At 38.5% G+C, this 16,748-nt stretch overlaps 1 protein-coding gene across 5 annotated transcripts in view; it reads right to left on the bottom strand.

Annotated features, from left to right (window-relative positions):
• dmd (dystrophin) overlaps positions 1–16,748 on the bottom strand; it is a 2,012,228-nt gene that overhangs the window by 904,638 nt on the left and 1,090,842 nt on the right. For 4 of the 5 annotated variants that reach the window (XM_043700735.1, XM_043700733.1, XM_043700734.1 and 1 more), the window contains 4 exons: positions 14,824–14,934; positions 12,729–12,866; positions 7,363–7,479; positions 3,337–3,474 (listed from right to left, as the gene is read on the bottom strand). In XM_043700735.1, the coding sequence (XP_043556670.1) occupies positions 3,337–3,474; positions 7,363–7,479; positions 12,729–12,866; positions 14,824–14,934 (504 nt within the window). The remainder of the gene's footprint in view (positions 1–3,336; positions 3,475–7,362; positions 7,480–12,728; positions 12,867–14,823; positions 14,935–16,748) is intronic. The other variant, XM_043700737.1, reaches the window with a different exon arrangement.

Genomic DNA, 16,748 nt, shown 5'->3' with positions numbered 1-16,748 from the left:
GACTCTTCTCTCCAGTATTCACTCTTACATTTTATCATGAGAAGCAATGTTGTAAGAAGGTGTCATGAGGTGCCTTCTTTACCTATCTCACAGGCATGACCAATCTTCATGGAATTTTTCGGCAAGTCTCCAAGTTAGTTGTTGATTATATGAAAATCTCTCTTATCAAACTGATCAAACATGAACCGCACATTTTCTCTAATGCAGCACATTGCCATCAAAGAAATTTCTGAAGCATCAGCTTTAGAGTAAGCGATGGAAAAATCATTCGGCAAACTGCCTGTTATTTGCTGCTATGTGCTGCCAGAAAGTAAGGTCATGACTGACAGTACAACCTCATCGAATGATTCACTTTATGAAAACCTTAGATACAGGAAATAGAGCATTTCCATTTATGCAACCTCATCACAAATCCACAGTTTTCAAATATACACAGAATTCTCTTGGAAAGAAGGTTCATAAAAAGGCAGAAACAAAACAGATAAAGGTGTTATGAAGACCCAGCCCTTCTCCCAACTGCTAGTGGAGGGTGGTTTAGGAGGGTGCTGAATAGTTGAATTCAGGAATGTATTCTGCTACTTTTATTTATATAGCAGCAGATATTGAGGCATTGGAGTATCCTACAACGGAGATGCAAAACATTCATTTTAAATTTAAGCCTAGTTCCCATGATGAACTTTAAAATCCAACATAAACCTCATTGCTGTTGCTTAACAGATTTTCCAGGGTTTGAGAAAACTGGCAGAAAAAAGGGAGGCAACGATCCTGACTGCATAACCTGATTGCCTTTTCTATTATTCTTGGCAGACCAGCAATCAATGAGAGTAGAAGGTTTACGTAAATTCTTAATTGCTCTCTCTCTATCCCCACCAATCCTGCATTTTCTACCTTTTATTGATCATCTTTCTCTCTCTCTCTTTTCCTCCTTCCTCCCTATTACCTCTAACCGTCCTGAAGGAACCTTGGCTGTGACCTACTGTGGGTGTTCTCTCCCAGTCTTGGGCGAGAATGTCCATTTGGCTAAATTCTTGATGAGAAATGGAACTAATAAAATGGAACTAATGAGGTCTTCCAGTTACATTTATGCACAACAATGCTCTGGAGATCCTAGCGTACCGAAAATCCCTATTGACCTATAAAATAAAGGACCGATTCAATGCTGTACCCAATGATGTCTTATTCCTGACAGGGTGTGGACAGTCACAAGGCATTGCACTTTCTGACTATGATTTGAATTAGTGTAGTGAATGAAAGATGGGCATCATGTTTCCTCCAAGACTCAATATTCCTTCAATTCTCTGCCTCCCCCTTTGATAAAAGGTGTCATAAGTCAGAGATCTACAGCACAAAAACAGACCCTTCAGTCCAACTCATTCATGCTGACCAGATATCTGAAATTAATCTAGTCCCATTTGCCAGCATTTGGCCCATATCCCTCGGAACCCTTCCTATTCAGATAGCCATCGAAATGCCTTTTAAATATTGTAATTGTACCAACCTCCACCACTTCCTCTGGCAGCTCATTCCATACACGCACCACCATCTGCGTGAAAAAAATTGCTCCTTAGGTCCCTTTTAAATCTTTCCCTCTCACCCTAAACCTATGCCCTCTAGTTCTGAGCTCCCCCAACCTAAGAAAAAGACCTTGCCCATTCACACTATCATGCCCCTCATGATCTTATAAACCTCTACAAGGTCATCCCTTAGCCTCTGATGCTCCAGGGAAAATAGTCCCAGCCTGTTCAGCCTCTCCTTATAGCACAAACCCTCCAAACCGGGCAACATCTTTCTAAATCTTTTCTGAACCATTTCAAGTTTCACAACATTCTTCCTATAGGAGAGAGACCAGAACTGCACACAATATTCCAAAAGTAGCCTAACCAATATCCTGTACAGTGGCAACATGACATGACCTCCCAACACCTAAACTCCAAGCACTGACCAATAAAGGAAAGCATACTAAATGCCTTCTTCACCATCTTATCTAACTGTGACTCCACTTTCAAGGAGCTATGAACCTGCACTCCAATGTCTCTTTGTTCAGACATACTCCCCAGGACCTTACTATTAAGTGTGTAAGTCCTGCCCTGATTTGCCTTTCCAAAATGCAGCACCTCACATTTATCTAAATTAAATTCCATCTGCCATGTCATGAGAATTTATATCATACCTTTTCAGGGGGCTTGTGTAGCTAAGTGTTCACAATGATAAAACACTTCTACTTATAGAACTTAGCAATGCAACTGCATATCGTTGCTAGGTAGCAAAAGTTAAGAAAACAATGGCTCTCTAACATCACAGTAAAGTGAATGACTCGGTTGGATGTCTTGAACCTTAACCTGCAAATAAAATTTCAAGGATAAAAATAGAAGGCTGGAATAACCTTTATGGCTACCTTTATGGAATAACCTTTATTGCAAATATGTGAAAATCATTGTCAGAAATCGTACACTCTATCCAACCTTCAGGCTTAGTTGCAACTTCCAAAATATTATGTGGCAGTATATTCTAATAGTTCAAAGACAAATTTTGGTACAATGCATTGTAAGTCTGTAAAAGTCTTACAAGTCTGTAACAGTGATAGAATAAAATGCCCCATTGTAGTCTTTATTTAGAAAAAGATATTGCTAAATTAACTGCATCTCTGCTCAGCTTCTGTATCCAAGTTGTAAGAAACAAAGGAATGCACCAAATATGCAATGAAGGAATTCACTATTTTGGCTCATCTTATCTAATTACTACATTAGTATGGTCAAGTACTATTTCACACACCTGTTGTACTCAAAACAGAGAAATTCTCCCATGCAATTTAAAATTGGAAACAGTTGGAAATCATATGTTAGGCATATCTTTGCCTTTGTTGTCACCTTTCTCTCCAGTATCCTCGAAGTAAACCATTTATCAATATTTAGTGTTATGCAATGGACCATACTTGTACATTACCAACCTAATGTCTGTGAGCAATACAGTGCAATTTATTTTGGTGCATAAATGGTATATGCTATATATTCCTTATTCATTGTCTGAAGTTATGAACTATGTATCCAGTGTCACCTTCAGGACTGTTGGGAAAAGAAATATCATTTTGAAAACTAGCAGCACACTATCTCACTTAATTTTATTTTGTCAATGGTGAATAATTCTATTTGAGAGATATCTGCAGAAATTCTAACAAATTATCCAATTACGTCAGGAACATTCCAAAGTAAGTACACAATTGGAATGACCAGACAGTAAGTAGTCTAACAAACAAAAGGACAAAACTATATTTTAATTCCTGTTATTCCAATGGAGTCTGCAGCTGATGGTAATTCAGGAATTGTTGCTTGCTCATACCTTGAGAATATTAAATTTAGCCTGCAACATCTGCTGCTTCATTCGAATTTCTTCTCGCTTCTTCTCATTTGTGACATTCTGCTGCAATGTTTCTCCCATTTTTGCCAGTTCATTCATTTTCCTCTCATCATCTTCACTCTAGAACATTAATAAAAGCTGCATAAATTAAATAGGTCATAATTTGGGGAAAAACAAACCAAATCTACCTTTGCGAATTAACTTTTCATTCATATTGCCAGGCCTGGAGGGTTTGAGTCATAGGGAGAGGCTGAATAGGCTGGTGCTGTTTTCTCTGGAGCATCGGAGGCTGAGGGGTGACCTTATTGAGGTTGATAAAATCATGAGGGACATGGGTAGGATAAGTATATAATGCTTTTTCTGAGGGTGGGGAGTCCAAAACTAGAGGGCATTAGTTTAAGGTGAGGCAGGAAAGATTTAAAGAAGACCTGAGGAGTAACTTTTTCACACAGAGATGGTGTGTGAATGGAAGAGCTGCCAGAGGAAAGGGTTGAAGCTGGTACAATTACAACTTTTAAAAGGTATTTGGGCGGGTACATGAATAGGAAGGTTTTGGAGGGATATGAGCCAAATGTTGGCATAGGTAACTAGGTTGGATTGGGATGCCTGGTCAGCATGGACGAGTTGGACCAAAGGGTCTGTTTCTATGCGGTATTACTCTATAACGCTGTACTATCTTCCATTCTCAATCCAGCAGTGTTTGTCTCCATTTCAAAAGGAGTTTGTACCAGGTACTTGCTCACTGTACAATATCAGCCCATTAAACCTACAATCATCCCCCTAATGATGATCTGAACCGGTACTGAGCAACTCAAAACTTCTACTATGTTAGATATAGTACTCTTCTCAGAAGTAATGGTCAGTTCCGATCTGAAGAATAATTCAACAAAGGCGAGAAACAAGAATTGAAATAGCTGGTGAATCTCAGCAAGTCTGTCATACTGACATAGTATTTTGTTAATGGGGTTCAGTTCATTAAAGAACAAGTCACAACTTTTGCTATTTATTTGACAACCTCCAAAACTAGGGCTATAAACCTGCCGCAACATCACATGAAAATAATGTAATTGTAAAAAACATAATACAAAATTAGTTTCTTTCTTAAAATAAAACTGCTGAGCCCTGGAAGTAAAATGATTCCAGTTGGCCGTTTCAGCAGAAAAAAAGGTCAGCACTCTCAATAATCGCATTTTTTTTTTCACAAAACTTATCAGCAGTTGGGATTTCACACACTGTTTCATAGAAAAAGGGTGAACTAAAACTGCTGAATGTGAATTATGTGGTTCTGGATTTGGGTTTTCAATTCTGAAGTAACATGAAAAATCAATTACTAAATATAATACTTTTCAACGAAACCGTAAAAGAAAACAATGCGTGAGGTTAAAGTAAATTAAGTAGTTTGTTCTGTGCTAGCTGAATAAGCACTGTAATTGAACTGAACTGACATTAATGGAATATTTGCCTGTTTGGTTCAAATCTACAATTACTCAGGGTTTTGAGTCTTATCATACTTTGCAAAAGGTATTGAACAATTTCTACACAGATTTTACAAAACAGTTATTTGTCATATTTTGACCTTTTCCTTTTGCAAAGTTTGTCAAGATTTTATTCTGTAACTTCCCAACTATATACTCATTCATGAAGTTAATACTTCATTTTTCAAATACATAGGTTCTACCACATTTGGGAATCCATATTGATATCTCTTCGAAAAGAAATTTCCAGACTTTTTCCTTCTACGTACTAGTTATTTTCACAGAATCCCTACAGTATGGAAGCAGACCATTCAGCCCATTGAGTCCACACCAACCCTCTGAAAAGCATCCCATCCAGACACACCCTATCCTTATAAACTGAATTTCCCCGGCTAACCCAACTAACCTGCACTACTTCCCTTCTCCTTTGTGCTTTTGTCCACTTCAAGTCCCTTTACCACTTTCCGTGCATTTCTGCAATAGCAGAGCTAATAACAAAAGATGGGTAGGTCAAGTGAATTGGCCATGTTAAATTGCCCATAGTGTTAGGTGCATTAGTCAGGGGTAACTGTAGGGAAATCAGTCTGGGTGTGTTCCTCTTCGGAGAGTTGGTGTGGACTTGTTGGGCTGAACGGCCTGTTTCCACACTGGAGGAAATAAAAATAAAATGGAATCTGTCATTCAGTCCCCTGAGCCAGTTGGACTACTCAGTTAGGTTTTAGTAACCTGTATCTCAACACTACTTGGAGTCCAAGTTCATTGTTCTTTGAAAGTGGAGTCTCTGATAGATAGGATGGTGAAGCTTTCCTTTATTGGTCAGAGCATTGAGTACAGGCGTTGGGAGGTCATGTTGTGGCTATACAAGACATTGGTGAGGCCACTGTTGGAATATTGTGTGCAATTCTGGTCTCCTTCCTATCGGAAAGATGTTATGAAATTTGAAAGGGTTCAGAAAAGGGTTGGAGGATTTGAGCTATAGGGAGAGGCTGAATAGGATGGGGCTGGTTTCCCTGGAGCGTCGAAGGCTGAGAGGTGACTTTAAAGAGGTTTTTAAAATCATGAGGGGCATGGATAGGGTAAATAAACAAGGTCTTTTCCTTAGGTTGGGGGAGTTCAGAACTAGAGGGCATAGGTTTAGGGTGAGGGGGAAAGATTTAAAAAGCAACTAAGGAGCAATTTTTTTCACGCAGAGGGTGGTGCATGTATGGAATGAGCTTCCAAAGGAAGTGCTGGAGGTTGGCACAATTACATCATTTAAAAAACATCTGGATGGGTATGTAAATAGGAAGGGTTTGCAGCGATATGGGCCAAGTGCACTGGTAAATGGAAGTGGATTAGGTTAAGATATCTGGCCAGCATGGATGAGTTGGACCATCCATGCTGTACATCTCTATGACTCTATGACTGCTGATTCATATTGACACCATAACATTTAATATGTCTGTCAGCAAAAGCAATCAAGTATCCAAATTTTCTAAACTTCTCCATTTCTACATTTCAAAAGTCGATAAATAAGAGATCATTGTATTTAAACATGCATTATATGATCTGTAAACAGATAAAACCAAGAAAAAAAATTGTATGAATGGTACTGATGCTCTAATGCCATCATCATAACTTTGCAGGAAGGGATTGATCTGTTTAGCCTAATAGGAACAGGAGAGTCGAAATTATAGGAATTCCTGATAAAGAGCTTATGCTCAAGACGTCGACTCTCCTGGTCCTCGGATGCTGTCTGACCGGCTGTGCTTTCCCAGCACCACACACTGTTAAGCCTAATAACCTTGTATGGTTTCTGAAAATTGCTACATTCTTACATGTCAAATATATGTCAGTGACATCAACTTATTGGTAAAAAAAAATATTTTTCAATGTTTAGAACATGAATTTATGAGAGGAAAGAAAAACATTCAGTATATACAACTCTCCTTTCTGCTGATGTTTGATTTAATAATTTCCAACATGGAAATAATTTTTTCTCTCTCATGAAGTAGAATATAAGATCCTGAATATTGGTTATGTTACACATTAAACAAGCCAATAAATGTTGCAGCATTGTCAAACTTTGCATATTTCTGGTTTCCCTGCCTACTTTCTCCTCTAACTCCTCCTCTCATATTATGGAGACCCAGAGAATACTGTTAGTCTGTGATAGACGATACAAACAAATATATGTCATCTAACCTGATGACCCAAATGAGGTTTCACATGTTTATTTTGTTTAAACACAAGTATATTGAAGAATTTCAAATATGAGCTTTCACATTCTTGTGCATTGATATATCCACGTACTCCTGTAAATTAAAGGTTGAAATTTCTTCATCCTAAACTCAGCATTAACGTGTGGAGCAACCACAAATTTGTATTGCCAAAATTATCCATGTTTAAAGAGGAAACCCCAATTTATTAATACTGGCAGAATATCAGTTAATTATACAATCCAATTCAGAAACCACAGTCTTTCATGTCGAGTCCTCTGTTCAGCATTTGGTTACACAGCTAGTCCTAATACTGCTACTTATACCCAACTAACCATCTCTTTCTCAAAATCCCCTTCTTTCAGATTCTCTCCTTGTTGTATTTCTGCTTCCAACTCTTCAAGCATTAGCTGGATATTTGTGTCAAACTGTTCCAACTCCTTTGGAGATACCTGAAAAATAGGAAGATCAAATTACTTTTTTTAACTGCGTGTAAACGTGCCTCCAAATAGTCATGTTCACAGGAAAACCTACAGGTGATCCACAACTCTCTTGATAATATACAGAACATTTTAAACCGTATATTCATATGCAGTAAGATTTGAATCTGTATACAAAACCTGGCAAAACAGAACACAGTTTAGAATCTATAGCAGTTACATTAAAATCTTTAGTCTAGTTTAGTGACAGATCGTTAACATTACAGGCTCTCCAACTCAGACTAGCAGTAAGTACTCAACTTCCAAAAGTAACATGCTCTTTCACCTCTTCCACCTCATGAAAGATCTGAGCATAAGTGATTTCATCAAACTTGCAACGCACCAAAAATGTAACCAAAGTCAAGAAGAAGCTATTACTCAGTTGAAAAGATAAATTGTAATGAATTGGTACCATGTTTGATCTTAAGCCTTGTTTTAATCTTCCAATGGTATACAGTGACACAAACTCTTAGCACGTCTGCCAGCAGTATGTATTCTGGGGGATTCACATGCCCGAGTGCACACATGAAAATGTCATTATCAATTGATGGTGGTGCAGATAATCATTCCTAACTGCAAAACTCACCACAACAACATATTAATAGGAATAATTGGAGGAGAGTTTTGGAGAGAATGATTGGCTTCAATGGTACATCACCAACTTTTTAGAACAAACTTAATTTGCAGGAAATATCTTTGGATAATTGATGATGGGACACAGCAACTAAGCAGATGCAGGTCAGTCAGCCGTTCAAACCTTCTTCAGCACACAATTAGATCATGGCTCAACATCCTCACTTTACTCGCGGTTCTTGCTTTCCAGAAATTATCAATCCCTGTCTGGAACATTCAATGACTGAATATCTCCTGCTCTGTGGGGCAGCATATTGTGATTGCTTGCAATGTTTATATTGCTTATGATTGCTTTGAATAATGAAATTGCTCAAATCAGTTCTAAATGCCTGACTCTTCACAAACTGTGACCCCTAGTTCTTGGCTCCAGTTCAGGGAAATATTTTCTTTCAAGCAGCTTAAAACATTTTATGGGAAGCATTTTACATTCCCTCATTAGTGCATTTGCAGGCAGCAAAGTTCTCCAGGCTGGTCTTCCCAACAACCACTCACCATCTTGATCTATCCACAATTTTATGGGTGATGATGCTGAGCCAAACCCTCTGATCTTGCCCAAATTAAGATCCTTAAATGGGCAAATAAGGGTTATTTCCCACATAGCCTCAGTTTTAAAGCTGGCAGATAAACATCAGGAGCAGGGTGACATGCAGATCACCTACTCAGGTCTTTGATAGGGAGAAGAAATCTCCCTCATTGGCCTCTTTTCAACTGAGGGCCCCAAAGTTTGCAACCCTTGGATTTTCTATCCCCTTTATATGACAGTTTGGAAAGAATCATTCAAAAGGATACTGTCTGAAGGTTTGCTACCCAGTGACACTACTACTAACATCTTAGACTCCTCAGAAATCAGACAAAGCACAGAATAAATAAGAAATATCTTGATACACTGTCTAATATAACCAGTTGATGGAAGGTGCAAATCAGGTTATATTCATGGTGATAAAGATCCCATACAAAATGACTTGGGAGTTTTGCCTCACAGTACAGCAGACTGTGCCTAATGTCATTTATCACAAGGGGAAGTGAATCCAAGAGTGAGAGAATTATGTTTCAGTTATACAGAGCACTGGTGAACCCATATCTGGCATATTGTGCATAGTAGTGCTCACTTTATTCAAATAAGTGAGATACAATGTATGATGCATATGTTTTTGATATCATGTACTTTTGAGCTTGGATTTTTTTTTATTTGAACAGGTGGCATAAGGGTTTTCCGTGTGTCTGAAAGGATTAAATGATGAACTTTTAAATATTTCTGTAGTCAAGGAGTTTCTTTTAAAAGTGAGAGAGCTGGCTTCCAAGGACTGAAGGGTTTTTATTTTCTTTGGGAGTTTTTCTTGTCGTGTGGGTGAAACATTCATATCTTTGAGAAAAAAAAATGTTGATAAGCTTTAGTTTGAGGTGTTCTACAGGATTCTTAACAAAGCTGAATGTGTAAAGCAGTTAATCCTGATCAACATGGAAGATGGTTTAGAATTGTTAAAAGTATGTTGCTTTATAACTTTATCGGTACATTCATTTGTGGGATGTGGAAGCCTCTGGCTTGGGTCTCTGGCATTTATTGCCCAATCCTAGTTACTCTTGAGAAGGTGGTGGGAGCTGCCTTCTTGAAATACTGCAGTCTGTTAGGTGAGAATAGACCCACAATGTCATTAAGGAGTGAGTTCCACGACTTTGGCCTAGTGACACTGAAGGCACAGTGATATATTTCCAAGTAAAGACAGTGAGTGCCTTGGAAGGAAACTTGTAAGTGGTGATGTTTCTATTTCCCACCTTCAGTTTCATGCTTCCCATGTTTCTTCAATAGTTCACTCCATTCTGTCTCTCCTGCAAGATGCTTTCAAATAGGGATGTCATTCCCAGTTCTCCTGCATCATTCCACACACCCTCTCTGAGTGGTCAAGGAACTGAGAGGCAGGATGATATTCATATACCTCTGTAGATATGGAAGGGAGGGGAGGAAGTAGTAGTAAGAATTCCAGACCAGAACTGTTTGGTTAAATCCCTGAAGGAGTTATTTGAAGCAGAGGAAGTAAGTTTGCTTCTAAGAAGCTTTCAGATTCCCTAGGTGGGGAATTGAAGCACAATTGCATTAAGCCCTGAAGAAGTGATAGAGAAGAACACTCTCTCTGGTGTAATTACTGTAAAGGGATGATTTTATCTTTACTGTAGTTTTGGAATCTTTAAATTTGTGTTGTATAAAAACAGCTTAGAGTTTATGTTTTATCTTCTCTTTTGCTTAATAAACTTCTGTTTTATTATTAGAACCAAATCTGCACCATGATGTGTGTGTTTCAATGAAACACTTCGGTAAAACTGAAAAACATTCATCCATCAAGCCAGTTTCAGTCTGGGATCTGACTTGAAGAGCAATAGCAACAGAAGGATATAATTGTAACAGAAGCAATTCAGAGATAGTTTACTAAATTAATATCGGGAATGGAGGTGTATATCTTATAAGGAAGGATGGACAGGCTAGGTTTGTAGCTGTTAGAGCTTAGAAGAGTTAGGATTGAGTTGAATCAGACAAGATCCTGAGAGGTCTTGACAGGGTAGATGGGGACAGGATGTATCCTCTCATGGGAGCATCTAAAACTTTAAAATAGCTGTCCACTGAAAACAAAGATGGGCATTTCTCTTTCTCTTAGAATGTCATGAGTCTTTGAAATCCACTTCCTGGATAAGGAGGAGGAAGCAGAGTCCTTGAACATTTTTAAAGCAAAACTGGGCACATTCATGTTAAGTAAGATGGTAAAAGCTTATGAAGAGTAGACAAGAATGCAGATTTGAGGTTACAACCAGATCAGCCATTATCTTGTTGAATGGCAAAGCCACTCAGACTAAATGGCCACTGCTACTCAGAGCTGAAAAATGTATTGCTGGAAAAGCGCAGCAGGTCAGGCAGCATCCAAGGAGCAGGAGAATCGACGTTTCGGGCAGAAGCTCTTCTTCAAGAATCAGGACTCTTGCTACTCAGTCATGCTCATTACCTATAACGTCATGACAATAGCTTCACAAGTGCACTCAGTGTGTGGCATTTCCAGAACCCGATAGAAATATTGTATGTTTAGAAAGATTATTTGCACATTGTACCTGTTTCGTCAGCAATAATAAATTAAGTATAAGCTAAAACCCATCTCAATCTGTCAAGAATGTCATTACACATATTAGTAGATCTTGAAAGGAAGTTAACTTCAACCAGACAGGCAACAACAGTTAACAAACTGCCATTTGAATGCAAAGAGGGAGGGAGAACATGTGAGAATAGAAGACATAAACATGCAAAAACAAGCTGAGACTGAGGTTAGATTCTGTGCACACAGCAACTCATCAGGGATAGCACTAAGTGAATGAATCAGAACTGCAGGCCAACTTTGAGACTGAATTTGAGACTATACTTTCTGGCAGAATTTGCAATGCCATAAAAGTAAGACGAAGCTTGAATTTGAGACTTTCCTGTCAGTATTTTAATCTGTCACTCTAGTCACAGCAAATTCCACTTTCATTACATGAGCAAACATTGAATCGATATCATCATCCACAAGAAGAAAATGAATAACTTTGGGAATTGAAATTTAAACAATGTAATCATCCAAATGAGCTAATCTAAATTTCTTGTGTGAGATAATGATGTTGGTACACAATGGGAATCCAACTGAATGCCAGTTATCGATACATTTAGAAAACATGAGTGCTGCCAGTTTGAAGCACTGATTTTTAATTATGCCACAGATTTATTAATTAACAAATTAACATTTTGCCGACTCTGCACATCTTTTAGGTGTAATTCCTTCCAAATCTGTGGACATGTCTACTAGAAAAGTTCAATCCTGGATGAATCATAAAAAGAAAGATTGTGGCATTGTGATTGAGAATTCCAATAATCACAAAGCAATGAGATTGTTGTATTTTGTTACTGAGTGTAGAAATGCGTTACCATGATTTAGATGTCAAATGTTTAGTCCTGGTTGACCACATTTCCTACAGTAATCCACCAATTGCAAAGAGATGATATTTCCCTCGGGTGCTGAGCACATGGTGCATTTCAAAGATTCATAAAAAATATATATATCTCACATCTATTACACACTACAGTTCTCTTTACAACATACCACACCGTTCTCTGATGAATTACTGTAATATGAACCCTATAATAGGAAGCTGATAGTTTCCAAGAGGGAAGATTACAGTTACTGGTAGTGGTTAGGAGAGGGGGGATAGCGTGGAGGTGGTGCAGCGGAAATACCTGGATGAGCCTTTGGTAACTTTCAATAATTTTACAGGGAGATAATGAATCTTTCAAGAAAACCCACGAGAAGTTAAAAAAATCGAAGTAAACTAAGCAGGAATGCTGTCTGCCACTGATAGATGCCACTTTCAGCAATGGAATTTTGAAAGCTGATTTGATCGGTTTTCAGAACAACAGAATTATTTCTCCAACAGAAGGCCAGAAATCAGTTGACTGAATAGTGCAGATCGGTAGCCGAATGAAGAGTTATCTTAAACATTTACCGCATAACACATTTTCAAAACCTTAGGTCTATCCCTGTGAAAGAGCACATCAAATTTGTAACCTGGTGACTTCTTGCCTGAGATGGGCCAGGAAAAAGAGAGGGACGCAGAGAGGAACCGTAGGTTGAAGTTGAACGAACGGTTGATAAGCTAGTCAGTCGGTAGGTTTCTTTCAGTCCATCAGTCGATTTTTGATGACTTTCTAGAAGCTTAAGCTTCACCAAAAGAAGCAAGATAGTGAGGAGCATGAGACGGAAATATAATTTTTAGATATATCATGTATAAACTATGAAGCATGAGGCACGAAGGTACAGACCTCTACAAGAAACCATAAATATTGTTTATAAAATGGAATTAAATCTGTTTTTTTAGATCTTTGCATTGAAATAAACAGTGAAAAATATCACATTGTGGTTCAAGATTAAGTTTGCAACAAAGCCCAAGGTCTGAGAAAGTCCTTCAACGGGAGCATGCACTCATCAAATGAAATGCTTTATTGTGGGATTCTTAAGAGAAGATTTCCTCCATTGCTCATGAATGAGCACATATTATATGTCAATAAGTACATTTAAAAACCACACTTTTCTGTGTTGTAAATTGGAAAAATGTTCATGCTATTTGCTTAATGTTGCTCGATTGTGACATCCTATTTCATTTGAAATATGGATATTTTTCCTTTTGAAGTATATCAGTATTATAACTCAATTGGATGAAAATATTACCAGCATTTACAACACAGAAAGAAACCAACCAATCCCATAGATGCACATCAGTTTTTATGCTCCATTTCAGAATCCTCCCACACTTCTTCATTTAACGTTCCTCACCATATACTCCTATTCCTTTCTCTCTCCCCTTTTTATTGTGTTTTGCCTGAAATGCATCTATTCTATTCCATGCAACTCATCTTAGGAGTTCCACTTCCTAACGATCAGCTGGGAAGGTGGATTTTTTTCCTGAATTCCTGATTGAATTTGTTAGTAATTATTATGTGACCCCTAGATCTGATCTCCTCGAACCAAGTGCAACAACTTCTCGGTTTTTCAGTTCTATCCATCTAAAAAACTTTGCTATCTTTACAACCTAGCTCAGCATGTTTACTGATCTGTATATCTGTAACCCCAGATTCCTCTGCTCCTCCATCTAACTAGACACGACTTTCCAGATAATGTACAGCTTTCTTGTTCTTCCTTCCAGAAATCCATCACATTCTACTTGTCTATTGTAAAGACAATTTTCCAGTTGCCAACATTCCTTCAAGTTTTTTTAAGAGATTTCAATACTTTAACAAATTACCTAAGCTTTACTACACTGTTCAATCTAGTGTTGGCCACAAATTTTGAAATTACACTTCATCGTCCGGAATCTAAGTAGTTTTATATAAACAATCAACAATGACAATCCTTATGGAACACTGCTTCCCAACTTTTGCCAGTCTGAACAACTACCCAGATGTCCGACACTTGATTCCTGTTTGACAACTACTCAGTGATTCATATGACCAGGTTTGTCATGTTATTTTACCACAGTGCTATTAAGTACAAGATAGTTTCTATTGCAGAGACCTGATGATGTCAGGTGTACCAGATGAGTCATGGTATATCTTTGTTTAGTTTAAGTTAAATCAGGACAATATGATCAATGAGGAGGCAACCAGACATGAGTATCAATCAAACAAGGTATATTGATTTCTGTTCCAAAACTATTGGATTTCAAATAAATCTAAGGATAAGTCTCACCATCAGGTCAGTCTTAATAAATGGAGGTTTAAAAAAAACTACTCTGAAGTCTCTAAACTGCTAAGTCAAGAATAAATATCGAACAATTGCCTAACTTCAAAATTGGAATCTTTGAGGACAAGTAATCCACATCTCAGTTATATTTTCGTTTATCAATGCAAAATCACAGCAGTTATTTAGTCAGCCATGATTAAAATGTGAAGGTATTGTGTCAGAAAATGCTGCGGAGTTCACATCTGCCCAACAAAACAACAGATGCTCTTCGAACTTTTGTACTTAATTACTCCTGACATCCATCAACCCTCAGCCTGTTGCGTTTTAGATCTGGTGAGCAACACTGTGCCGTCATGGGACCAGCCTATCATTCCTTCCATTCAGCAGATGTTCTACTTTGCTTTAACCAACCGCTGTACCAGCTGCTAAGCCATCATACCTGCTGCTGTACCTTTTGCTGCACAGCAAGAAAACTCTTCTGGTTTTTCAGTTCATCAGGATCCATCAGGAATGTATACGGGGAAACAGATACATATTCTAGCACTGGTTGCTGAAAAGCAAGCATGTGAGGAAAAGGAAGTACAACTAAGAATTGTTGTAAGAAAAATCAGGACGCACATGTAGAGGGTATGATTAATTAACTGTTTTGACACATCGTTAAAAAAAGCATTATTCAGCACACACCAATTCTTTAACAAAACACAACTCTTTGTTGGATTCCTATAATTACACTTCAGCAAATTTAAGATAAGATACACGTCAACAACCCTTGCAATTTAGAGGAAAATACATGTTGGCATTTGTGTAGGAACACGATGCACCACAAATGTTGAAGAACTGAAATAATCAGCTGTTCTAGGCAGCATGTATGGAGAAAGAAACACAGTAAACACTTCACTTTGATGATGTACTCCTGAAACATTAAAAGTGCATCTTCCCTCCAAACCTGGGTATTTCTGATATTTTCTATTTTTATAGATAGCTGTGATTTTGGATCCTGTTTTCAAATTCAAACAACCATGACTTAAAACGGGTGTTCACCTGTTTATTACTCATTTTAAATCTCTTTTTGATTCTGGTCAGGATTCAGTGAGGAAGTGCGTTTTAGAAATGGGAATGAGAGTTAGTTCAATTAAAATGAGCTATGACAAAATACATGTCTTAACAAGTAGAATGTAAAGATGACTATGTCTCCAGAATAACTTCCACTGGAATACAAACAATCTTCATGATTTTTTTTCCCAATATTATTCTCAGGCTATCTACAAGGAAATGCCTGGTGGAAATCTGGTATGGCCTTTTTGGGTGTCCCATGACAACATGTGAGGTCATAACATATCTTGGATTGCAATGCAGTAGCACACCATTTGTTGCAACCTGGAGAAAGTGAGGGCTGCAGATGCTGGAGATCAGAGTTGAAAAGTGTGGTGCTGGAAAAGCACAGCAGGTTCGCAGCATCCGAGGAGCAAGAGAATCGATGTTTCAGGCACAAGCCCTTCATCAGGAATGTGGTGATGAGGAAGGGGGCTGAGAGATAAATAGCAGGGCACGGATGGGGCTGGGGAGGGGAAGGTAGCGGGGAAAGTGATAGATCGATGCAGGTGGGGAGTGATGGTGACAGGTCGATGGTGGGGGGGGTGGAATGGATAGGTAGGAAGGAAGACAAACAGGTAGACAAGTTTCAAGAGGGTAGTGCCAAGTTGGAGGGTTGGATCTGGGATGAGTGGGTGGGGGGTGGGGAAGGGCGATGAGAAAACTGCTGAAGTCGACGGGGATGCCAAAAGACCATAAGACAGAGTGGAAGTAAGGCCATTTCGCCCATTGAGTCCATTCCGCCATTTAAATCATGGCTGATGGGCATTTCAACCCCACCTACCCACACTCTCCCTGTAGACCTTAATTCCTTCTGAGATCAAGAATTTATCAATCTATGCCTTGACGACATATCACTTCACAGCCTCCATGGCAATGAACTCCACAGGCTCACCACTCTCACTCTCCTTATTTCAGTTCTAAATTGACCCCCTCTAATTCTAAGGCTATGCCCATGAGTCCTAGTCTCCCTGCCTAACAGAAACAAATTCCCAGCATCCACTCTTTCTAACCCATGCATTACCTTGTAAGTTTCTATTAGATCTCCCCTCAATCTTCTGAACTCTAATGAATACAATACCAAGTCTTCAGCTGTTCATCGTATGTTAGGCTTACCATTCCAGGGATCATCCGTGTGAATCTCCGCTAGACACGTTCCAGTACCAGTATGTCCTTTGAGGTGTGGACCCAACATTGGACACAGTATTCCAAATGAGGCCTAACTAGTGCTTTATAAAGTCTCAGAAGCACATCACTGCTTTTAGATTCCAA

This window comes from Chiloscyllium plagiosum, chromosome 12 (assembly GCF_004010195.1).
Source record: "Chiloscyllium plagiosum isolate BGI_BamShark_2017 chromosome 12, ASM401019v2, whole genome shotgun sequence".
Lineage (NCBI taxonomy): Eukaryota > Metazoa > Chordata > Chondrichthyes > Orectolobiformes > Hemiscylliidae > Chiloscyllium > Chiloscyllium plagiosum.
The sequence above is the reverse complement of the archived record's forward strand: the minus strand, read 5'-3'. Positions and strand labels throughout refer to the sequence as shown.